This window comes from Aotus nancymaae, unplaced genomic scaffold, assembly GCF_030222135.1.
Source record: "Aotus nancymaae isolate 86718 unplaced genomic scaffold, 86718_ANA_hifiasm-v0.15.2.pri h1tg000028l, whole genome shotgun sequence".
Lineage (NCBI taxonomy): Eukaryota > Metazoa > Chordata > Mammalia > Primates > Aotidae > Aotus > Aotus nancymaae.
This window is the reverse complement of record NW_026988441.1, coordinates 2,885,532-2,909,101: the sequence shown is the minus strand read 5'-3', so window position 1 is coordinate 2,909,101 and position 23,570 is coordinate 2,885,532. Positions and strand designations below refer to the sequence as shown.

The 23,570-nt window shown below is 45.6% G+C and overlaps 1 protein-coding gene across 1 annotated transcript; it reads right to left on the bottom strand.

Annotated features, from left to right (window-relative positions):
- Positions 1-750: 750 nt before the first annotated feature.
- Positions 751-22,737, bottom strand: LOC105734483 (zinc finger protein 845). Its single transcript, XM_064380906.1, has 4 exons — positions 22,702-22,737; positions 15,654-15,741; positions 11,760-11,886; positions 751-4,395 (listed from the first exon to the last, which is right to left on the bottom strand). Exons 2-4 carry the CDS (start codon positions 15,666-15,668, stop codon positions 1,979-1,981), a joined length of 2,559 nt encoding a protein of 852 aa, XP_064236976.1. The 5' UTR covers positions 15,669-15,741; positions 22,702-22,737; the 3' UTR covers positions 751-1,978.
- Between the last annotated feature and the right edge of the window lie 833 nt (positions 22,738-23,570).

Genomic DNA, 23,570 nt, shown 5'->3' with positions numbered 1-23,570 from the left:
AGAGGAGGTCCCCCTGTTGCCCAGGCTAGTCTTGAAACCCTAGGCTCATGGGAACCACCTTCCTCAGCCTCTGACAGCACTGGAATTTTAGGCCTGAGCCACTGCATCTGATTGTATCACATATTTAATGTTTCTCCTCCTTTCAATTTTAGCAGAATTTGTATTCCTCTCATAGAGGCTCTTTTGAAACTCTTGTCAATCCTGAGTGCCTCAAACTATAGCCTGTTCAGACATGTTATAACAAGTTTGTACTAGTCTGTTTTGGTGCAAAAAGTGTGAAATTCATGCACAAATTGTTCATAATATGTATTCTTCCATGAACTTCTTCAAAATCCTTGTACTAGCAAACTGTATTCAAGGGAATATAAAAAGGAATTGTACATATTCAAGTTCTACTTATTCATGGGATGCAAGGGTGATTCAATGTACTCAAATCAATGTGATATACTATTTGCACAGAATGACAGATTAAAACCACATTATCTCAATAGATCAAGAAAAATCATTTAACAAAATTCAACATTCATCCTTCATAAAAATCCTAAGCAAAATAGGTAGATAAGAAATTTACCTCAAAAATATAAAGACCATCCGTGAAATGACCACAGTGAAATAACCAACAAGGGACAATGAAATGCTTTTCCCATTGAATCTCACATGATGCAAGATTGCTCTCATCCCTTCTATTCAAGAAATACTGGCTGTCCTAGCCAGAGCAGTTAAATAGCATAAAAACAAAACTCATCCAAATCAGAAAGAAGTAAAATTATATTTGTCAGGGCCAGGCAAGGTGACTCACCCCTGTAATCTCAGCACTTTGGGAGGCCGAGGTGGGTGGATCACCTGAGGTCAGGAGTTCAAGACCAGCCTGGCCATCATTGTGAAACCCCATCTTAGGAAAAAAAAAAAAAAAGTTTTTAATAAAAAAAAAAAAAGTGACACTGCCTCTCAAAAAAAAAACAAAAGAAAAAAGCAAGAAAAGAAAATCACGAAGACTCAATCAAAATATTATTGGTACAATAAACGTATTTAGTGTAACTGCAGAATACAAAGTTAGCACTTAAAATTAGCTGAGTTTCTATAAAATGATAAACAATTTTAAAAGAAAATTAAAAACACACTTCTATTTGCTAGAGAACTTAAAGTAAGAAATAGGAGTAAATGTAAAAAAGTGAGAAGTTAGTACCATGAAATCTACAAACACTGATCAAAATGATTAAAAACATTTATAGAGATACAACCCATATTGATGGATTGGAGAAATATTATTAAATGGCTATAAAACCCAATGTGATTTGGATTCAACACAATACCCATAAAAATCTCTATCAGTTTTCTAAAGAAACAAAAAACAGGCTGGGAAAAGTGGCTTACATCTGTTGCCCAGGCTGGTCTCAAAATAAACTCAAGTGATCTACCTGTCTTTGCCTCCCAAAGTGCTAAGAATACAGACATGAGCCACCCCACCCAGCCCAATCCTCTTAACATAAACACTTTAATATCAATTAATGCTTGAACTCAATGTTAAGTCAACTGAAACTCAAGTCAATGCTGATCTTAGAACATTATCTCAAAAATGAATTTTTCAGTGTTCTGCAAGCAGTGACCTCTGCCTGAAGACCTTGTGACACTTATGACATTTGTAAGATTTCTGTCCAGTATGGATTCTCTAATATCTAATAAGGTGTGAACGTGAAGGCTTTGCCCCAGTAATCACACTTGTGAGGTTTCTCTTCTGTATGAATTTCTCTGTTTTGCATAAGATGAAAATTGACTGAAGACCTTGCCACAGTTATATTTGTAAGGGTTCTCTCAAGTATGAGTTCGCCAATGAACTGAAAGGTATCAACAATGTCTAAAACATTTGCCAAATTGATTAAACTTGCAAGAATTCATTCATTATGGATTCTCCGATGATTTGCATTGGAGAATGCAAATTGGTTGTAGCGTTACTGAAGACTTGGTGACAATCATTACATTAGTAAAGTTTCCCTATACCATGGATTGCTTCATGGTGAATAAGTGTTGACTGCCCACTAAAGGCTTTGCCACACTCATTACACTTGTAAGGTTTCTTTCTAGTGTGAATTTTAGTATGTTGTGCCAGGTGTGAATCACGCCCAAAAGCCTTATCACAAACCTTACATTTATAAGGTTTCACTCCAGTATGAATTTTTCTATGTCTTTCAAGGTTTGATCTGCGACTGAAAGCTTTGTCACATTCTTCACATTTATAAGGTTTCTCTCCAGTATGAATTCTCCTATGTCTTTTAAGACTTGATTTGCGACTGTAAACTTTGTCGCATTCTTCACATTTGTAAGGTTTCTCTCCAGTATGAAGTCTATGATGACGTACAAGGTGTGCTTGTTGATTAAAAACCTTGCCACACTCATTACACTTGTAAGGTTTCTCTCCAGTATGAAGCCTATGATGACGTGCAAGGTTTGCTTGTTGATTAAAAACCTTGCCACATTCATTACACTTGTAAGGTTTCTCTCCAGTATGTACTGCCTTATGAATTGTAAGGGCTGAATTGTGACGGAAGGTCTTGCCACACTCATGACACTTGTAAGGTTTCTCTCCAGTATGAAGTCTACGGTGGCATACAAGGGATGACACCTGACTAAAGGACTTGCCACACTCATTACACTTGTAAGGTTTCTCTCCGGTATGAATTCTACGATGACAAGCAAGGTTTGCTTGTTGATTAAAAACCTTGCCACACTCATTACACTTGTAAGGTTTTTCTCCAGTATGTACTGCCTTATGAATTACAAGGGCTGAATTATGACGGAAGGTCTTGCCACACTCATCACACCTGTAAGGTTTCTCTCCAGTACGAAGTCTACGATGGCAGTTAAGGGATGACTTTTGACTGAAGGTCTTGCCACACTCATTACACCTGTAAGGTTTCTCTCCAGTATGACGTCTACGATGGCCTACAAGGGATGACATCTGACTGAAGGTCTTACCACATTCATTACACTTGTAAGGTTTCTCTCCGGTATGAATTCTTCTATGTCTTTCAAGGTTTGATTTGCAACTAAAAACTGCACCACATTCTTCACATTTGTAAGGTCTCTCTCCAGTATGAGTTCGCCGATGAACTGCAAGGTATGAACAATGTCTGAAAAATTTGCCACATTTATTACACTTGTAAGATCTTTCTTTATTATGGATTCTCCAATGCCTTGCAATGGTTGTAGCGTTACTGAAGATGTGATGACAATCATTACATTTGTAAAGTTTCCCTATACTATGCGTTGACTGATGGTAAGTAAGTGTTGACTGCCCACGAAAGGCTTTGCCACACTCATTACATTTGTAAGGTTTCTCTCCAGTGTGAATTCTAGTATGTTGCATGAGGTGTGAATCACACCCAAAAGCCTTGTCACAAACCTTACATTTGTATGGTTTCTCTCCCGTATGAATTATTTTATGTTTTTCAAGGTCTGATTTGCGACTAAAAACTTTGTCACATTCTTCACATTTGTAAAGTTTCTCTCCAGTATGAAGTCTGCAATGGTATACAAAAGATGATTTCTGACTGAAGGTTTTGCCACACTCCTTACACTTGTAAGGTTTCTTTCCAGTATGAATTGTCATATGAATTACAAGGGCTGAATTTCGACCAAAGGTCTTGCCGCACTCATTACACTTGTAAGGTTTCTCTCCAGTATGAAGTCTACAATGGCGTGTAAGGGTTGACTTCTGACTGAAGATCTTGCCACACTCATTACACTTGTAAGATTTCTCACCAGTGTGACATCTGTGATGGCATGCAAGGTGTCGCTTCTGATTAAAGACCTTGCCACATACATCACATTCATATTGTTTCCCTTCTAAATGGATTATCTGCTGTTTCCTCAAGAAAGAGTCACAGTTAAAGGCTTTTTTCTCATGACATTGGAAAGATACATCTCTCATGTGTACTTTCTGTTTTTGTGTGAGTAATGAAGAATGGAGGAAACTGTTGTCATAGTTATTAGAAATATGGGTTTGGGGCCTACAAAAAATTATTTTGGACGTTGAAACTGAGAAAACATCATTGATAGATTTCTCAACTTGATTGCCAAATTTCCCTTCCGTCTGAAACATGTGCAGTTCAGGCAAATGCGAATGAAAGCTTACTCCAAGCTGATCTTTGATAGGCTTGTTGCTGGCATGCCTTTCATCACATTGGTCTGCACCACAGGGAGGCTTTTCAGTTTTTCCCATGAGTGCCTCATGGCTATTTCTCAACTCAAAATCATGAATATCTTTCTCAATTTCCTGGAAGCCAAAATCTCCAAAGTGATGACTTTCACGTCTATCTAATATCCCTGCGTAGAACACTTCTGTATCGCCTCGTGCTGTTGACAAGAGCTCCTTCATGTTGTATTTGGAAGAGATATCTACAAAATATAAACACAAATAGGTTTCCAATTAAATACAAATGGTAAATAATACTAAAATGTATAAATATGACACACAAAAAGGAACACAAAAGAAGTGAGACTCTTCAATAAATAAAGGGTGATTACATGGACTTCAAGCCATGTCTATCGAAGCCTATTTCCAGTATCATGACAAAACACTGACAGGGGACAAACATGTGTAAGCCTAAAGGAAGGAGTATTTTTCAAGTGACCCTAAAGTATATAACACTTTGCAAAAAATATATACTGTCACATCAACGAAGAGAAAAATATATATTCTTAATATTTACAGCATATTTACTGTATACAAAAGAATACTACAGAACCACGCATACTATATTGATAAATAATCCACAATGAGCTCACGTAAAGATAACCAAAATCCAATGGAAATTCTGTATTGTCAAACAATCATAGCACTGCAATGGTGCGATACTGGCTCACTGCAACTTCTGTCTCCCGAGTTCAAGCGACTCTCCTGTCTCAGTCTCTTGACTACCTGGGATTAGAGGCACCCATGACCACACCCAGCTAATTTTTGTATTTTTAGTAGAGACGCAGTTTCATCATGTTAGCCAGGCTAGCTCCGAACTCCTGACCTCAGGTGATCGGCCTGCCTCGGCCTCCAAAGTGCTGAGATTATAGGCGTGAGCAACTCCACCAGGCCAGGTTATGGAAATTTTAAGTTTCATTATTACACTAACTTCCCCCAAATATCCATACAACACACTTCAGTTCTTCATACTGAAAGGAACGCACACTAATGTGATTGTTATATTCACATTATGATCATGCTCAAATCACTTACATGTTTAGTAAAAACTAAAAGACAAACTATTTTTTTTTTTTTTTGAGACGGAGTTTTGCTCTTGTTACCCAGGCTAGAGTGCAATGGCGCGATCTCGGCTCACCGCAACCTCCGCCTCCTGGGTTCAGGGCAATTCTCCTGCCTCAGCCTCCTGAGTAGCTGGGATTACAGGCACGCGCCACCATGTCCAGCTAATTTTTTGTATTTTTAGTAGAGATGGGGTTTCACCATGTTGACCAGGATGGTCTTGATCTCTTGACCTCGTGATCCACCCACCTTGGCCTCCCAAAGTGCTGGGATTACAGGCGTGAGCCACCGCGCCCAGCCAAGACAAACTATTTTAAATAATAACAATGGCTGGGCACAGAGGCTCATGCCTGTAATCCCAGCACTTGGGGAATCTGAGGAAGGTGGGTCACTTGAGATCAGGAGTTTGAGTCCAGCCTCACCAACATGGTGTAACCTTGTCTCTACTAAAAACACAAAAATTAGCTGGGGGGGGTGGTGGGCACCTGTAGTTTCAGCTACTCAGGAAGCTGGGGCATAAGAACCATTTGAGCCTGGCAGGCAAAGGCTGTGGTTAGCCACGATTGCACCACTGCACTTAGCCTGAGTGACAGAGTGAGACTCCATCTCAAAGATAAATAAATAAAATTTAAAAAAAAGTAAATGAAAGGGAGTCAAAGCATGTCTACATAAAAAAGCAATGAAACACAAAAAGCAGCCTATGAGGAAGAACAAAAAAAACCCTCCAAGAATTACAGATGACATGTAACAGAAAGGCAACAGTAAGGTCTTCTCCATCAGTAGTACTTCAAACGTAAATACTTAACTCTGCACTCAGAAGACAAAGACTGGCTGAATCAACAGGAGCCAACTACGCGTTGTCCACAGAAGACTCACATGAGCCCTAAGGACACACATATGCTACAATTTAAAAAATAAAAACCAACAGTTAAGTATGGGGGTTGAGGCCTGTCATCTCAGGTACTCAGGACGCTGCAGAGGATCTCTTGAGCCCAGGAGATCAAGACCAACTTCAACAACACAGCAAGACACTGTATCTACAAAAAAAAAACCCTAAAACATTAGCCCGCCATGGTGGCACGCACCTGTACCAGCTACCATTGGAAGCTGAAGTGGGACAATCACTTGAGCCCAGGAATTCAAGGTTGCAGTGAGCTATGATGACACCATTGCACTCCACTCTGGGTGACAGAAAAAGACACTGTAGGCCGGGCGCGGTGGCTCACACCTGTAATCCCAGCACTTTGGGAGGTCAAGGCGGGTGGATCACGAGGTCAAGAGATAGAGACCATCCTGGTCAACATGGTGAAACCCCATCTCTACTAAAAATACAAAAAATTAGCTGGGCATGGTGGCGCATGCCTGTAATCCCAGCTACTCAGGAGGCTGAGGCAGGAGAATTGCTTGAACCCAGGAGGCGGAGGTTGCAGTGAGCCGAGATCGTGCCATTGCACTCCAGACTGGGTAACGAGAGCGAGACTCCGTCTCAAAAAAAAAAAAAAAAAGAAAGAAAAAGACACTGTATCTAAAAAAATTTTTTAATAGAAAATAACACAAAAGATAAAACATAATATCCCAAGCAACTGTCATCCAGAGAGAGCATAGCTGGCAATACTAAAATATGTTTTAGCTCAAAACTATTTTATTGGAGACAAGAAAGGACATTATATCATGATAATAGGGTCAATTCACCATTAATATACAAGAACTAGAGATACATATGCATGAATATCAGAGCTCCATATTTAAAGCCAATGTTTACAGAATCCAATAAATTGTTCCACAGCAATACTAGATGATTCCAACATATGACTTTCAATAATGGAAAAAACAAGAGAGCTGACCAATAAAAAAGCAGAGAGAGGCCGGGTGCATGGCTCACGCTGTATGTAATCCCAGCACTTTGGAAGGCTTAAGCTTGTGGATCACTTCAGGTCAGAAGTTCGAGACCAGTCTGGCCAACAGAGTAAAACTCCACCTCTCCTAAAAATACAAAAATTAGCTGGGCGTAGTGGTACACACCTGTAATCACACTTACTCAGGAGGCTGAGGCAGGACAATCACTTGAACCCAGTGGGTAGAGAGGCTGCAGTGAGCTGAGATTACACCACTGCACACCAGTCTGAGTGACAGAACGAGACTCCATCACACACACAAAAAAGAAACTGATTATTAAATCAATAAAATCCAAAATCATGTGTAATATATAGAAACGTGTAAGATGCAAGCAGCAGTGGCCGAAACAAACAACACTGAACTTCGAACCAGAGGCGTCTTTCCGGTGAGCTGTGCTTCCAAGAGGACCTGAGGACGCAATATACGGCGTTTCTGTTGACTCTCTTTCCCACTCAGCTGAGTAACCATCTCAGAAAAATCTACCTACTCCACTGTGACACACACTAGTAGTGTGGCTGAAGCATAACTGAAGAGTGGCTGAGGAACCTTGTGACATAAGAAGAAATGTATATAGTGGTCTCTTCCCGGGTTCCTGACACAGAGCTCCGAAGACCTTGGGATGTCCCGGGTGATGGGAGGGAGATTTGTCCTAATGAGGACACCTCTATGGTCTCCTGGATGGGGCTGATCACCAGCAAGACCAGGCCAGGCTTAGAAGCATGGAACAGTCACTGCCATCCACCATCCTCCAGGAAGGAGAGAGGGGCTGGAGGCTGAGTTAATATCATCATGATTACATGGTGAAGCCTCCATGCAAATACGTGAACTATGTGGGACGAGAGCTTCCAGATGCTGAACACACGCAGGTGCCTGGGGCATGGCACACCCGTGAACCTCCCCAGGGTCCTTGTATGGAGCCAGCTCACTAATAAGATGCCTCTGGTTTTAAGTTCACTGCTATTTGTTTAAGCTACTTCTACATCATCCAGTACATTTTTATATATTACACATGATCTTGGATTTTATTTATTTAATAATCATTTTTCTATTTTTTTTTTTTTTTTTTTTGAGACGGAGTTTCGCTCTTGATACCCAGGCTGGAGTGCAATGGCGCGATCTCGGCTCACCGCATCCTCCGCCTCCTGGGTTCAGGCAATTCTCCTGCCTCAGCCTCCTGAGTAGCTGGGATTACAGGCAACCACCACCATGCCCAGCTAATTTTTTGTATTAGTAGAGATGGGGTTTCACCATGTTGACCAGGATGGTCTCGATCTCTTGACCTCGTGATCCACCCGCCTCGGCCTCCCAAAGTGCTGGGATTACAGGCTTGAGCCACCGCGCCCGGCCTATTTTTTTTTTTTTTTTTTTTGAGACGGAGTATTCCTCTGTCACCAGGCTGGAGTGCAGTGGCATGATGTTGGCTCACTGCAACCTTCACTTCCCAGGTTCAAGTGATTCTCCCACCTCAACCTCCAGAGTAGCTGGGACTACAGGTGTGCGGCATCACGCCCAGCTAATTTTTGTATTTTTAGTAGAGACAGGGTTCCACACTGTTGGCCAGGCTGGTCTCGAACCCCTGACCTCATGATTCACCTGACCTCCCAATGTGCTGGGATTACAAGCATGAGCCACTGAGTATGGCTCATTTTCCTACTTTTTATGATAGTCTTTGTGTACTTTGTTTTATATCAATAATGTGTGGAACTGTTATATCAGAGAATGACTATTCATTTATGATTTAGTCCCTCACTCTGTGAATCTTCTCATCTGGCTGTCCCTCTGTGTCCTGTGAAACATTCTTTATCATGAACCTAAGGAGGTGTTTCATTGAGTTTTGTGAGCCACCCTAGCAAAGCAATCAAACCCAAGAAAGGGGTTGAGGGAACCCAACTCACAGCTGGTTGGTCAGAGGAACATGTGACAATCTACACTTGGAACTGGCATCTGAGGTCGGAGGCCGGCCTTGCCAGCCTAGGGACTCAACCCTTCACCTGTGAGATCTGACGCTAACTCCAGGTAGGCAGTGTCAGAACTGAATTAAACTACAGGACATTCAGATTGTGTTCGTCCAAGATTGGGATGTGGTGGGGGTAATTCCACATATTTGGGTGATCAGAATTGAGGCATTCTGTGCAAGGTGGCGTGTGAGAGTAGGAAAAGCATTTCTGATTTTTCTTTTTTTTGTGGGGGGGGACAGAGTCTTGCTCTGTAATCCAGGCTGCAGTGCAGGGGTGAAACTTTAGCTCACTGCAACCTCTGGCTCTCAGGTTCAAGAGATTCTCCTGCCTCAGTCTCCCAAGTAGCTGGAATTAAAGGCACACACCATCACACCCAGCTACTTTTTGCATTTTCAGTAGGGATGGGGTTTCACCATGTTGGCCAGGCTGGTCTCAAACTCCTGATCTAAAGTGATCCGCCCTTCTCAGCCTCTCAAAGTGCTGGGATGACAGGCGTAAGCCACTGTATGTGGTCTTTTATTTTTTTCCAAATAGACAAGTAGACTATTGAAAAGCTCTGGGCATTGTTATGGGCCCCAGATGCAAAAAAAGGCACAGCCCATGTTTCCCACCTCCTGATGAGGTGTTGCAAGTACAGGAAATGGGATGGAACCTGAATAGCTCAAGGGGCAGGTGTATGGAGGCCTCAGCTCTGAGCTACAGGGACAGAGAACGGAGCATCAGATGGAATCAAGTACAGAGGAGACCGCAGGGGGAAGAGACCCTTTGACAGCCCTCCCTGTGCCACAGAGGCAAGAAACCAAAGAGGTCACAGAAGCCAGACGACACGGTGCTGCTCATCAGGATAAACACTCTGCCTTTGTCTCTGAGCTGCAGCACCGCTAGAACGCCCGAAGATCAAACTACTGCACATCTAAAGAGAGAGGGGCCGGGCGTGGTGGCTCACACCTGTCATCCCAGCACTGTGGGAGCCTGAGGGGGGCAGATTGCCTGAGGTCAGGAGTTGGAAGACCAGCCTGGCCAACATGGTGAAACCCTGTCTCTACTAAAAATACAAAAATTAGCCAGGTGTTGTGGTGCACACCTGTAGTCCCAGCTACCTGAAAGGCTTAGGCAGGAGAATCATGTGAACCCAGGCAGCAGAGGTTGTAGTGAGCTACTGTGCCATTGCACTCCAGCCTAGGCAAAAGAGCAAGACGTCATCTCAAAAATAAATAAATAGCAAACAGAAGGATGAGTGGGGACAAAGAAAGATGTCCATTCAGAGATCTCAGAATGTAAGCTTTCCTTTTCCCACAGAATTCTCCCGCTTGCAGAGAGTTTCCTCACTATTTATTTATTTATGTATTTAGTATATTTATTTATTATTATTATTCTACTTTAAGTTCTGGGGTACATGTGCAGAACAAGCAGGTTTGTTATGAAGGTATACACGTTGCATAGTGCTTTGCTGCATCCATCACCCCATCATCTACATTAGGTATTTCTTCTAATGCTGTCCCTCCTCTAGTGTGTGATGTTTCCCTCCCTGTGTCCATGTGTTCTCACTGTCCAACACTCACTTATGAATGAGAACATACAGTGTTTGATTTTCTGTTCTTGTGTCAGTTTGCTGAAAATGATGGTTTCCCGCTTTATCCAGGTCCCTGCAAAGGACATAAACTCATCCTTTGTTAGGGCCACACATCCCCACACACTATTTGAAGGTGCAGCTTCCACTCTGCCCATCTTAGCTCCCACTTGTGTTTACACCTGTAATACATTCCCACCCATCTAGATTTTTCTGCTATTGTTACTTGACTCTCCACAGTTCAGGGCTCTTTTCCTGGCTTCATCATGGAGACAACAGGTCAGAAAGAGACTCCTGCTTTAAAAAGAAAGAAACATGATGTGCTGGAGCTTTTCTAGCATCCCAGCCCTATGTTTCAGTAGGAAAGAAGACATTCCAGATGGATTGAGGAAAATATTTCACACTCCTCCACTGACCGCCCCCTTCGGAATGCTTAGAGAGCATTGTAATATGTGGAAATCAAGCTTCTTTCTAGGAACTACTGAGTAAAAAGCACAGCTGTAACAAACAGGGAACTGGATATCTTTAAAGTCTGCCAGAAGGTTTTGTTTTTGTTTTTTTGAGAGAGTCTTGGTCTGTAGCTCGGGCTGGAGTGCAGTGGCATGATCTAGTCTCACTGCAACCTTTGCCTCCCAGGTTCAAGCGATTCTGCTTCCTCAGCCTTTCTAGTACCTAGAATTACTGGAGGGCACGACCATGCCTGGCTAATTTTTGCATTTTTGGTAGAGACAGGGTTTCGCCATGTTGGCCAGGCTGGTCTGGAACTCCTGAACTGAAGCGATCCAAAAGCCTCAGCCTCCCAGAGTGCTGGGATTACAGGTATGGGTCACTGCACCTGGCCTGCCATCAGGTTTTTGCCTACTTTACTTCTGGAAACCCCCTCTGAGGTATCATGAAGAACGCACAACATCTAAACAAAGGGGACAGTTAAAGTCCAGATGCTGCATCATGAAGCTTTTCATTTCCAAATCAATACGGCTTCCATTTCAGTCCAGCAAGGACGCGGCTCCCAAGAGGCAACAAGGGAAAATACGAACACACGCAAGGGCACGTCCCCGCTTTTGGGGGAAGTTGGACTCACCCAGGGAGACCAGGTTCCTGTAGTTCTCCAACATCACGTCCCTGTATAAAGTCCTCTGAGCAGGGTCCAGGCATCTCCACTCCTCCTGAGAGAATTCTATGGCCACATCCCTGAATGTCAATAGACCCTGAAATGAAAACACATTTTAACCACATGGTTATGGGAGGAGTTCTGATCTTTACAGAGAATGAGAAGAGGAGAGAGGTGAAAGCACGGATTTAATTGTAGGGAATGTTCTGACAAATGGAGAACGAGATTTTTCACCACATTATGTCTTCCCAGGTGTGTTTATTATACCTTTTCAAGAGGTCATGATTCCCTCTCGGTATGGATTTCTTCTGTTTGTGGATAATACAAGAAATACACACAGCAGGTATTAAATGTGTTCCAAGAAGAAAAAAAGAAATACACAAACCAAAAAAATCAATGCAGCGTTCTCGCTACAGAAATGATTGAAACTTTTGGCCGGACACGGTCGCTCACGCCTGTAATCCCGGCACTTTGGGAGGCCGAGGCGGGTGGATCACGAGGTCAAGAGATCGAGACCATCCTGGTCAACAAGGTGAAACCCCGTCTCTACTAAAAAATACAAAAAAATTAGCTGGGAATGGTGGCGCACGCCTGTAGTCCCAGCTACTCGGGAGGCTGAGGCAGGAGAATTGCTTGAACCCAGGAGGTGGAGGTTGCGGTGAACCGAGATCGTGCCATTGCACTCCAGCCTGGGTAACAAGAGTTAAACTCCGTCTCAAAAAAAAAAAAAAAGAAATGTTTGAAACTTTAATTGACACACCAAGTAACATTTTGTATCTACATGAGACCGAACATGAATAATGTTTTCAGAAATGACAATGTCCCCGTGAAAAATCAGAAACTAAAATTCAACTGGGCGTGATGGCACATGGCTGTAATCCCAGCACTTTAGAAGGCCATGGTGGGTGGATCACCTGAGCTCAGGAGTATAAGACCAGTGTGGCCAACATAGTGAAACCCTGTCCCTACTAAAAATACAAAACTCGGGCAGTCACGTGGCTCATGTCTGTAATCCCAGCACTTTGGGAGGCCAAAGCGGGCAGATCACGAGGTCAGAGGTTTGAGACCAGCCTAACCAACATGGTGAAACCCCGTCTGGGCCGGGTGCGGTGGCTCACACCTGTAATCCTAGCATTTTGGGAGGCCGAGGTGGGTGGATCACCTGAGGTCAGGAGCTCAAGACCAGCCTGGCCATCAGGGTGAAACCTCATCTTTTAAAAAAAAGAAAAAAAAAAAGAAACCCCTTCTGTACTAAAAACGCAAAAATTAGTCGGGCATGGCGGCACATACCTGTAATCCCAGCTACTCAGGAGGTTGAGGCAGGAGAATCACTTGAACCTGGGAAGCAGAGGTTGCAGTGAGCTAAGATCACGCCACTGCACTCCAGCCTGGGAAACAGAGAAAGACTCTGTCTCAAAAAGCAAAAAAACAAAAACAAAACAAAAATTACCCAGGCATGGTGGCAGGCACCTGTAACACCAGTTACTCAGGAGGCTGAGACATGAGAATCACTTGAACCCAGGAGGTGGAGGTTGCAGTGAGTCAAGATTATGCCATTATACTCCAGCCTGGGTGACAAAGGAAAAACTCAGTCTCAAAAAAAAAAAAAAAAAAGGCAAAGGCAAACAGCCAGATGCAGTTGGTCATGCCTGTAATTCCAGCACTTTGGGAGGTCAAGGCCGGCAGATCTTGAGGTCAGGAGTTTGAGACCAGCCTGGTCAACAGGGTAAAACCCTGTCTCTTCTAAAAATACAAAAATTAGCCAGGCGGTGTGGCGGGCTCCTATAATTCCAGGTGCTTGAAAGGCTGAGGCAGAGACTTGCTTGAACCCGGAGGTGGAGGATGCAGTCAGCCAAGATCGTGCCACAGCACTTTAGCCTGGGTGACAAGCAAGACTCCGTTCTCAAAAAAAAAAAAAAAATGGTAAATAAAAAATAACTATTAGGTAAGGGGCTTAATGCCAAAGTGATGAAATAATCTGTACAACAAGCCCCGATGACATCAGTCTACCTATGTAACAAACCTTCACACGTAGCCTAAAGTTAAAAAATAAATATAAAAGGAAATTTTTTTATCATTGCAGAATTTTTTCTATATGTCTCATAAAGATGCAGAAATAGGGCCGGGCGCGGTGGCTCACGCCTGTTATCCCAGCACTTTGGGAGGCCGAGGCGGGTGGATCACGAGGTCAAGAGATAGAGACCATCCTGGTCAACATGGTGAAACACTGTCTCTACTAAAAATACAAAACATTAGCTGGACATGGTGGCACGTGCCTGTAGTCCCAGCTACTCGGGAGGCTGAGGTAGGAGAATTGCCTGAACCCAGGAGGCAGAGGTTGCGGTGAGCCGAGATCGCGCCATTGCACTCCAGCCTGGGTAACAAGAGCGAAACTCCGTCTCAAAAGAAAAAAAAAAAAAAAAAAAAAAGATGCAGAAATACACAATTATAAGACTTGCCCTGGCCAGGCATGGTGGCTCACGCCTGTAATCCAAGCACTTTGGAGGCCAAGGTGGGCTGATCACTTGAAGTCAGAAGTTCAAGACCAGCCTGACCAACATGGTAAAATCCCATCTTATTAAAAAAAAAGAAGACTTGCCCTGACACCTCACACAGAACTGACAATAGTGGGTCCTGGGTGAGGCTGGAAGGAGGGTGGAGGACGTGACAGGGAAAGGAGGTGCTTTATGGCCAAGGGGCTAAGCTACAGCTTTGCTTGAAGTTTTACCACAAAACAAATATGTACATCATGTGGTATTTAAATACAAAAACATTTATGAAATAATAATTGGTGGGGCTGGGCATAGTGGCCCACACCTGTAATCCCAGCACTCTGGGAGGCTAAGTCAAGTAGATCATCTGAGGTCAGGAGTTTGAGTCCAGCCTGACCAATGTGGTGAAAGCCCATCTCTACTAAAAACACAGAAGAATTAGCTGGGTGTGGTGGCAGGGGCCTATAAAGGCGGCTATTTGGGAGACTGAAGCGTGAGAATCACATGAACCAGGGAGGCAGAGGTTGCAGTGAGCCGAGATCACACCACTGCACTCCAGCCTGAATGACAGAGCAACACTTTCTCTAAAATAATAATAATAATAATAATAATAATAATAATAGGTAGAATGAGAATACGGCTCCATCCTTTAGGATAAAAATGAAGTACAGCTTCCATATTTAAGAAAATTATAACCATTTTTACCGAAAATGCCTGTTTCACAAGCCTCCCCACAGTAACACCACAGTCTCCATGAGCTTAATGCACTGAGAATGGTTTAATGAATCTCCTGCTATTATTTAGGTTGGTTTCATATGCTTAAAAGAATGATGGAATAAAACACCTGGTATCATTCATGTCTGTGTATGAACTTTCCATTTCAATTAGTAAGATGTTTGGAATCATAAACACAGTAACTCACTCAATTACCTAAACACATAGTATAAAATCAGGCAGAAAAGACTTCCTCTTATTGATCTCCATTTCTAGAATTTACCACGTACTCTGTGCACATTAATATGTAACTTCCATGGGCAGCTGCTCCACTCCTGCTCTACAGAGAGCTGACGGCGCATCCAGACGTGGCCCCTGAACACTCCCTGCTGCCCAGCAGCCCTGACACCACGGGGCCCACACCCCGTCTCCATCCACGTCTGGGGAGAGCCCTTCCCAGGACCATGCCCAGTGCAGCCCCTTCCCAAGCTCATGTCACTGGGTCACCAGAGATGGAATCTAAGCGAGATGAGAGGGACTGAGGGAAGGCATGGGTGAGCTCCAGCAAACCTGTCAGGCAGGACGCTTCAGACTCAGAGAAGATTCCCAACTGCAAGCAGGAAGGAGACAGAACAATCCACCGAGAAGATCATCTCACCTGAGGAAGAGCCATCCCTGACTCCTTTGCTTTCCTCTTCCTCTTCCGGGGTTCTTCCTCACGTATCAAGAGTCTTTAGAAGTCAATCCTGAATGTTAAAAATATGTTGTTTATTGCTCAGAATCAACACACCCCCTCTCTGTAGCACAAGAACACATACAAAAGAGACCTCACCCTGAGGAAATACAGTCCCCTCTCCTGCCCACTGCACCAGGGATAATAAACTCCTACAGGAAAACTAAGTGAAGTTTTGACCCCTTTCTTCAGAATCTGCTTCCCTTCTGGAGAAGCCCACACACACGCTGCAGCAGTGAGGAGCTGGGCTGGAATGAGCTCCCCTTCAGGGCACAGACCCAGCCCTCATCAAACCCTATGCAGATGCTTGGTGCAGTGACACCTGTAATCCCAGCACTCTAAGAGGCCAAGGCAGGTGGATTGCTTGAGGTCAGGAGTTTGAGACCAACCTGGGCAACATGGTGAAACCCCATCTCTACAAACAACAGAAAAACTTAGTCAGGCATGGTGGTACATGTCTGTGTGTCTATGGTCTCAGCTACATAGGAGGCTGAGGTGGGAGGATCACTTGAGCCTAAAGGGCAAAGAGCGCAATGAGCCAAGACTGGACAAGTGCACTCTAGCCTGGGTGATAAGAGTCAGACTCTATCTTAAAAAAATAAATAAATAAAGGCCGAGTATGATAGCTCATGCCTGTAATCCCAACACTTTGGGAGGCCAAGGCAGGCGGACCATAAGGTCAGAAGTTTGAGGCCAGCCTGGCCCAGAGATCAGCCTAGCCAATATGGGGAAAGCCCATCCCTACTAAAAATACAAAAAACAGCCAGTCATGGTGGCGGATGCCTGTAATCCCAGCTACTTGGGAGGCTGAGGCAGGAGAATCGCTTGAACCCAGGAGGTGGAGGTTGTAGTGAGCCGGGATTCTGCCTGGGCAGCAGAGAAAGACTCCAACTCAAAAAAAAAAAAAAAAGTGGCTGGGTGCGGTGGCTCACGCCTGTAATCCCAGCACTTTGGGAGGCCGAGGCGGGTGGATCACGAGGTCAAGAGATCGAGACCATCCTGGTCAACATGGTGAAACCCTGTCTCTACTAAAAATACAAAAATTAGCTGGGCATGGTGGCGTGTGCCTGTAATCCCAGCTACTCGGGAGGCTGAGGCAGGAAAATTGCCTGAACCCAGGAGGCGGAGGTTGCGGTGAGCCGAGATCGCGCCATTGCACTCCAGCCTGGGTAACAAGAGCGAAACTCCGTCTCAAAAAAAACAAAAACAAAAACAAAACAAAAAAAACCAAAAACGTGCTGCTCAATGATGGGACACAGAGTTAACTTTAAATATTATTAAAACTCAGGTCAACTTTTCATCTTAGACCTGGCAGAAACTTTTCATCCCGCAATCAAGGGTGGCAAGAAAAAAAGAGCCGTTCTGCCATCAATGAGGCGGTGACCCGAGAGTACACCATCAACACTCACAAGTGCATCTACGGGGCGGGCTTCAAGAAGCGTGCCCCTCGGGCGCTCAGAGAGATCCGTAAACGTGCCGTGAAGGAGATGAAAACTCCAGGTGTGTGCACTGACACCAGGCTCAACAAAGCCGTCCCGGCCAAAGGAATAAGGAATGTCCCACACCGTGTCCACGTGCGGTTGCCCAGAAAATGTAATGAGGATGAAGAGTCACCAAATAAGCTCTATATTGTGGTTACCTGTGTAGCTGTTACCACTTTCTTTTTTATTTTTAAAGATGGGGTTTCACCGTGTCGGTCAGGCTGGTCTTGAACTCCTGACCTCAGGTAATCCGCCCGCCTTGGCCTCCAAAGTGCTTGGATTACAGGCATGAGCCACCACACCCGGCCAGCTGTTACCACTTTCAGAAACCTACAGACCCACACTGTGGATGAAAACCAATCACTCATCATCGTAAACATAAAATAAAGTTAAGGTAGGACACGGTGGCTCAGGCCTGTAATTCCAGTAGTTTAAGAAGCCGAGGAGAGTGCATCACCTGAGGTCGGGAGTTCGAGACCAGCCTGACCAATATGGATAAACATCATCTCTACTAAAAAACAAAATTAGCTGGGTGTTGTGGCACATGCCTGTAACCCCAGATTCTTGGGAGGCTGAGGCAGGAGAATCACTTGAGCCCAGGAGGCAGAGGTTGTGGGAAGCTGAGATTGTGCCATTTTACTTCTACCTGGGATACAAGAGTGAAACTTTGTCTCAAAAAAAAAAAAAATCTTATAAAATTCCCATTAAGGCCGGGCGCTGTGGCTCACGCCTGTAATCTTAGCACTTTGGGAGGCTGAGGTGGGTGGATCACCTGAGGTCAGGAGTTCAAGAGCAGCCTGGCCATCATGGTGAAACCTCATCTTTAAAAAAAAAGAAATTGCCATTAAAAACAAACAAAAACCAACTCAGGCCCAACCTGAGTGTGCGCAGGAGAATCTCTGGAGCATAACAGACACATGTGTAAATTCCCCAGCACTCTAATGTGAAGCCGCGGTTGAGATCCACTCGGAGGAGGAGGCGAACCCAGCGCAGCCCCACCGTCTAGCTCTGCTCTCCCCCGGGGGCCCTGGATCATCAGTACCGAGGCAGTGGAAGGGGAAGAACACAAAAAGAAGCGTGCAGAACAGCCAGTATGGACCAGAGGTGGGGGCGAGGGTGTGGCTGGAGTGCTCGTTGGGAGGTGGGTCACAGAAGTTCCCACTGAGAGGTGATATCAGAACAGACACCGGGGAAGGAGGCGTGTCTGCACCTGCAGCTGAGGGGCCAGCAAGTTCCAGCAGAGACACGGCCCACGTGAAGGCCTGGAGGCAGGAGCACCCTTGGCCCCAGGAACAGGAAAGAGGCCTGTGTGGCTGGAGCAGAGGGAGCGAGGAGGACACAGGCAGGAGATGAGGTCAGAGAGGTCCTGGGGACACAGATCAGACACGGGGGGAGGTCTTCAAACATTTTTCTCCCACAACTCCAAAGAATTTTATAAAATAACGAATTTCAGCTGGGCGTGGTGGCTCATGCCTGTAAATCCCAGCACTTTGGGAAGCCGAAGTGGGTTGATCACTTGAGATCAGGAGTTTGAAACCAGCCTGGCCAATGCGGCGAAACCCTGTCTCTACTAAAAATACAAAAAATGAGCTGGGCATGGTTGCATATGCCATTAATTCCAGCTACTCAAAATGCTGAGGTAGGAGAATCGCTTGAACTCGGGACGCAGAGGTTGTTGCGAGCTGAGATCGCACCATTGCAGTCCGGTCAGAGCAACAAGAGCCAAACTCCATTTAAAAATATAAAAAATAAAATACAAATACAAAAATTAGCTGGATGTGGAGGCACACAACTGTAATCTCAGTTACTTGGGAGGTTGAGGCACAAGAACGACTTGAACCCAGAAGACAGAGGTTACGGTGAGCCAAGATCATGAACCTGCACTCACAGCTTGGACAATAGAGTGAGACTCTGTTTCAAAAAACAAAAACAAAAAAAGAAAAGAAAAAGAGCATTTTTTATGTGATTGATGAAGAGATAATAAAACCTGAGTCACGTGATAGAGACCGACTGATAAGCAAACGTGACTGGGGCAGAGGGAGTCATGAGATGAGGGCAGGCTCCCAGGAGGAGGCTGGACACTGGCCGGGGCCCTGGACACAGGGCTGTGGAGCCACACTGAGGAGTCGGGCTTCTGTCCTGGGGAACACGGAAAGCTGGTGGAGGGCTCCCTACCAGGGACCGACATGACCTGCTTTAGATTGAGCTGTGATAATCCTAATACGGAGAACGGCCATGGATGATGGTCTCTGTCTGAGTCTACACCTATGTTTCTTCCATTCTTCTTCTTTCTTTTTTTTTTTCATTTTTGGGGTATTGCATGACATTGAAAATTCTAATTACAACTGGCCACGCCCCTGTCCCAGGAGAAAAGCCACACCCAGCACGCACTCTATTTAGCCAGTCATGTCCGGGGCCAGGGTCACTCAGGTTGAGCTTCTCTGGTCTAGCCTCTCATCTCCAAGTTGTAGGGGAGTCACTGAGGCTCAGAGAGGGAGACATTCACACCAAGTTACCCTGAGAAGGTCTGAGATGAGTGAGAAGGTGTGCCTGAATTTTCACATGGTGGCCTGGAAGGGCTAATGGGAACGGTTGGTCTTTATCACCCCAATCATTAAAAATTAGAGAACCGCCGGGCGCGGTGGCTCAAGCCTGTAATCCCAGCACTTTGGGAGGCCGAGGCGGGTGGATCACGAGGTCGAGAGATCGAGACCATCCTGGTCAACATTGTGAAACCCCGTCTCTATTAATACAAAAAAATTAGCTGGGCACGGTGGCGCGTGCCTGTAATCCCAGCTACTCAGGAGGCTGAGGCAGGAGAATTGCCTGAACCCAGGAGGCGGAGGTTGCGGTGAGCCGAGATCGCGCCATTGCACTCCAGCCTGGGTAACAAGAGCGAGACTCCGTCTCAAAAAAAAAAAAAAAAAAAAAAAAAAAAAAAAAAAAATTAGCTGGGCGTGTTGGTGTGCGTCTGTAGTCCCAGCTACTCAGGAGGCTGAGGCAGGAGAATGGCTTGAACCCAGGAGGCGGAGGTTGCAGTGAGCCAAGATCGCGCCACTGCACTCAAGCCTGGCGCCTGGCAACAGAGCAAGACTCTGTCTAAAAAAAAAAAATTAGAGAACCATCTATTACATACCTGGGCTAAAGAAACTTCTTTTGCAAGGTTCTGATGCCATTGATTCCCTACATTTAATTCTTCCTTACAAGAAAGTCACAGCAACATTTATAAAATGCAGAAGTGTGAGGCTGGGCACAGTGGCGCACGCCTATAATGCCAGCACTTTGGGAGGCCGAGGTGGGCAGATCACCTGAGATCAGGAGTTCAACACCAGTCTGACCAAAATGGAGAAACTCTGTCTCTACTAAAAACACAAAATGAGCTGGGCATGGTGATACAGGCCTATAATTCCAGCTACTCGGGAGGCCAAGGCAGGAGAATGGCTTAGACATGGGAGGTAGAGGTTGTGGTGAGCCGAGATCATGCCACTGCACTCCAGCCTGGGCGAAAAGAGTGAACTTTCTCTCAAAAAACAAATAAATACATAAAATAAAATGCAGAAGGGTGAACATACAGCTATTGACCTTGAAAACAGTGAAAGAAGCTCAACTGTAGAACTAAGACATAAGCAAATTTTTTCAATCAAGAATACATGGGTGGCCGGGCACGGTGGCTTATGCCTGTAATCCCAGTACTTTGGGAGGCTGAGGCAGGCGGATCGCCCGAGGTCAGGAGTTGGAGCCCAGCCTGGCCAACATGGTGACATCCCATCTGTACTAAAAATACAAATAATTAGCTGGTCACGGTGGCAGGCTCCTTTAATTCCAGCTACTCGGGAGGCTGAGGCAGGAGAATCATTTGAACCCAGGAGGTGGAGTTTGCAGTGAGTCAAGATCGCAACATTGCACTCCAGCCTGCACGTTAGCAAAATTTTCTCTCTCAAAAAAAAAGAGAATACATTGCTCTCCCGTCCCTTTTTTTCTTTTGAGACAGGGTCTTGCTCTGTTGACCAGGCTGAAGAGCAGTGGCATAATCTTGGCTCACTGCAGCCTGGACCTCCCAGGCTCAAGTGATCCTCCTGCCTGGGCCTCCAGAGTAGCTGGAATTACAGGTACACACCATCACCCCAGTTAATTTTTTTGGGGGGGGGCAGAGATGGGGGTCTCACTATGTTGCCCAGCTGGTCTCTCATTCTCTCCTTCTCCTTCTAGCTCTTTTCTTGTCATTTTTTCTGGGATTCCGCTCCTCACTTTGTACCCCTCTCCTCTCCTGTTTATCCCCTTCCCTCCTCTATTCCTTCTCTTCCACCTCTTCTGCTCCATCCTCCCATCTTATTTAACCTCTTGTTGCTCCTTCTCAATCCTTCCATCGTCCTCAATCTCTATATATTTCTGCCTCTTCTCCTCTCTCTGCCCTTCCTCTGCTCTCCCTGTTAAATTCTCTCTTCCCTGCTATACCTCCGTCCCCAACTCTCTGGCACCCCACGTCCCCAGGTGTCCTCCCTGCTGTGGTTCCCTCTGTTCTCCTTGCCACCAGCACCCTCTGCTCTGTCTGCCCCGGCTCCAAATCCCTCCTCGTCTCCCTCACTCTCATGAGCCTCCCTCTTTGCTGCCCCATCCCTACCTTGCTGTCCTTCATCTGTCTGTGCATCACGTTTTCTCTACATTTCTCCAGTTGCTTTTCTCCTCCTATGTTCTATTTTACTTTTTTTCCCCAGTTTTGCTGTCTCTTGGCAAATCCCTCACCCATCCTCTACTTTGCCATCCGTTTTGGGTGTTTCTCATTCTTCTTTTCTCTGTCTCAGGTTTTCTAGTGCTCTCTCTGCCTCATGATCCCTTTGGCCCACACAATCACAGGACGGTTTGGAGTAAGTCGCCTACATGCCGGAGAAGCACATTTTCCAAGGGCTGGAGCTGGGCAGGCAAGAAGGCCTCGTGTTACAGGACAGGCCCTGGGCACCTCCCCAACGCGGGCTCAGGGGAAGCGGTGACTGCGGAGCGGAGACCTAGGGTGCAACGGGGTTCGGCACGAGGAAGGAGGTGGGGGGCGACGGCGCCTTAAGACAAGGGTGGGGTCTGCAGGACCTCAGGACGAGGCAGAGGATGCGGCCTCCCCGGGATTGGGACCGTGGCGCTGGGCTTCAAGGGGCGACGAAGGGAAGGGTGGGAGGTGCCCAGGGCGGTAATCCACTTCTCGCCTGAGGACTTAAAAAAGCGCGTAGCGGTAAGAGTCAGAAAAAGGTTTTGAGCGGAAAAATTATGCAATAAAAAGTGTATACATTGCCCTATGGCAGAAAGGCCGGAGAGGGGACTAGCCGCAGGGCAACTGTAAACCCACAGTAAGCGACCCCTGGACTCTCACAGGGACGTCTCAGTTTGCACTAGGTGAAGGAGGACAAGGTAAGAATTTCCCGGTTTGTGGGGACCCTACTTCCCAGGTACACAAGCGCCGGGGACCTGAGAAGTGCAGACAAGACAGAGGGAAACTCACGCACCGCGGTGTAACCTTCATTCCACGCGATCCCCTTCCGGGTCTGCGCGAATCTGCGTGCGCAGTTCTGAAGCCAGGCCTGGGCGGGACCCACGAGGTGGGCAAGATAGGGGCGGGGCGCGAGGCGGAGAGACCCTGCCTTTTACAACTAGCAGAGGGCGGGCCGTGGTGGGACTTATGTGTCTCAGCCTGGCTCCCAGGTCCTCTGTTTTTTGGGTTTGGAGGCGAGACCGGCCAGGAAGGCTGAGGGATGATTCAAAAGCCTTGGAATTGTCTGGAATGGAAATGCAAACTAGAATGTGAAATTGAAAGCCCTGCTTGAGCGGAACCTACAATTTCGTGCTGACAATCCACAGAACAGAATAGAAATCCTCTCCCTGTCTATTCTCCATTCACTGCCATACAGCGTATGCCCTTTTGGGCAGGGATGCCACCGCCTGGGTCTTTGGTTCTTGTCCTGGTCTGGCTGTTTTCTCATATACTGCTTCCGCTTTGTAACTGCTCTAGGCATTCCTCCTACGACAAACTACTATAGTCATATAGAAGGATTATATAAATCAGCACTAAATGTGTCGGTACAGCTCCGACTACAATACCTATATGATTACATAGACTACAATATTTATATGACTATATAGAAAGATTATATGGAACTAAGTATTTTAGATAGAAGTACTCGCTGTGTTGCCTAAGCTGTAGAGCAGTGGCGTAGTATTAGCTCACTCCAACCTTATCCTCCTGTCGGCCTCCCAAGTAGCTGGGACCACAGGTCATGTGACTATGCCTAATTTTTTGTACTTTTTTTAGGAGACACAGGATTTCACCGTTAGCCAGAATGGTCTCGATCTCCTGACCTCATGATTTGCCTGCCTC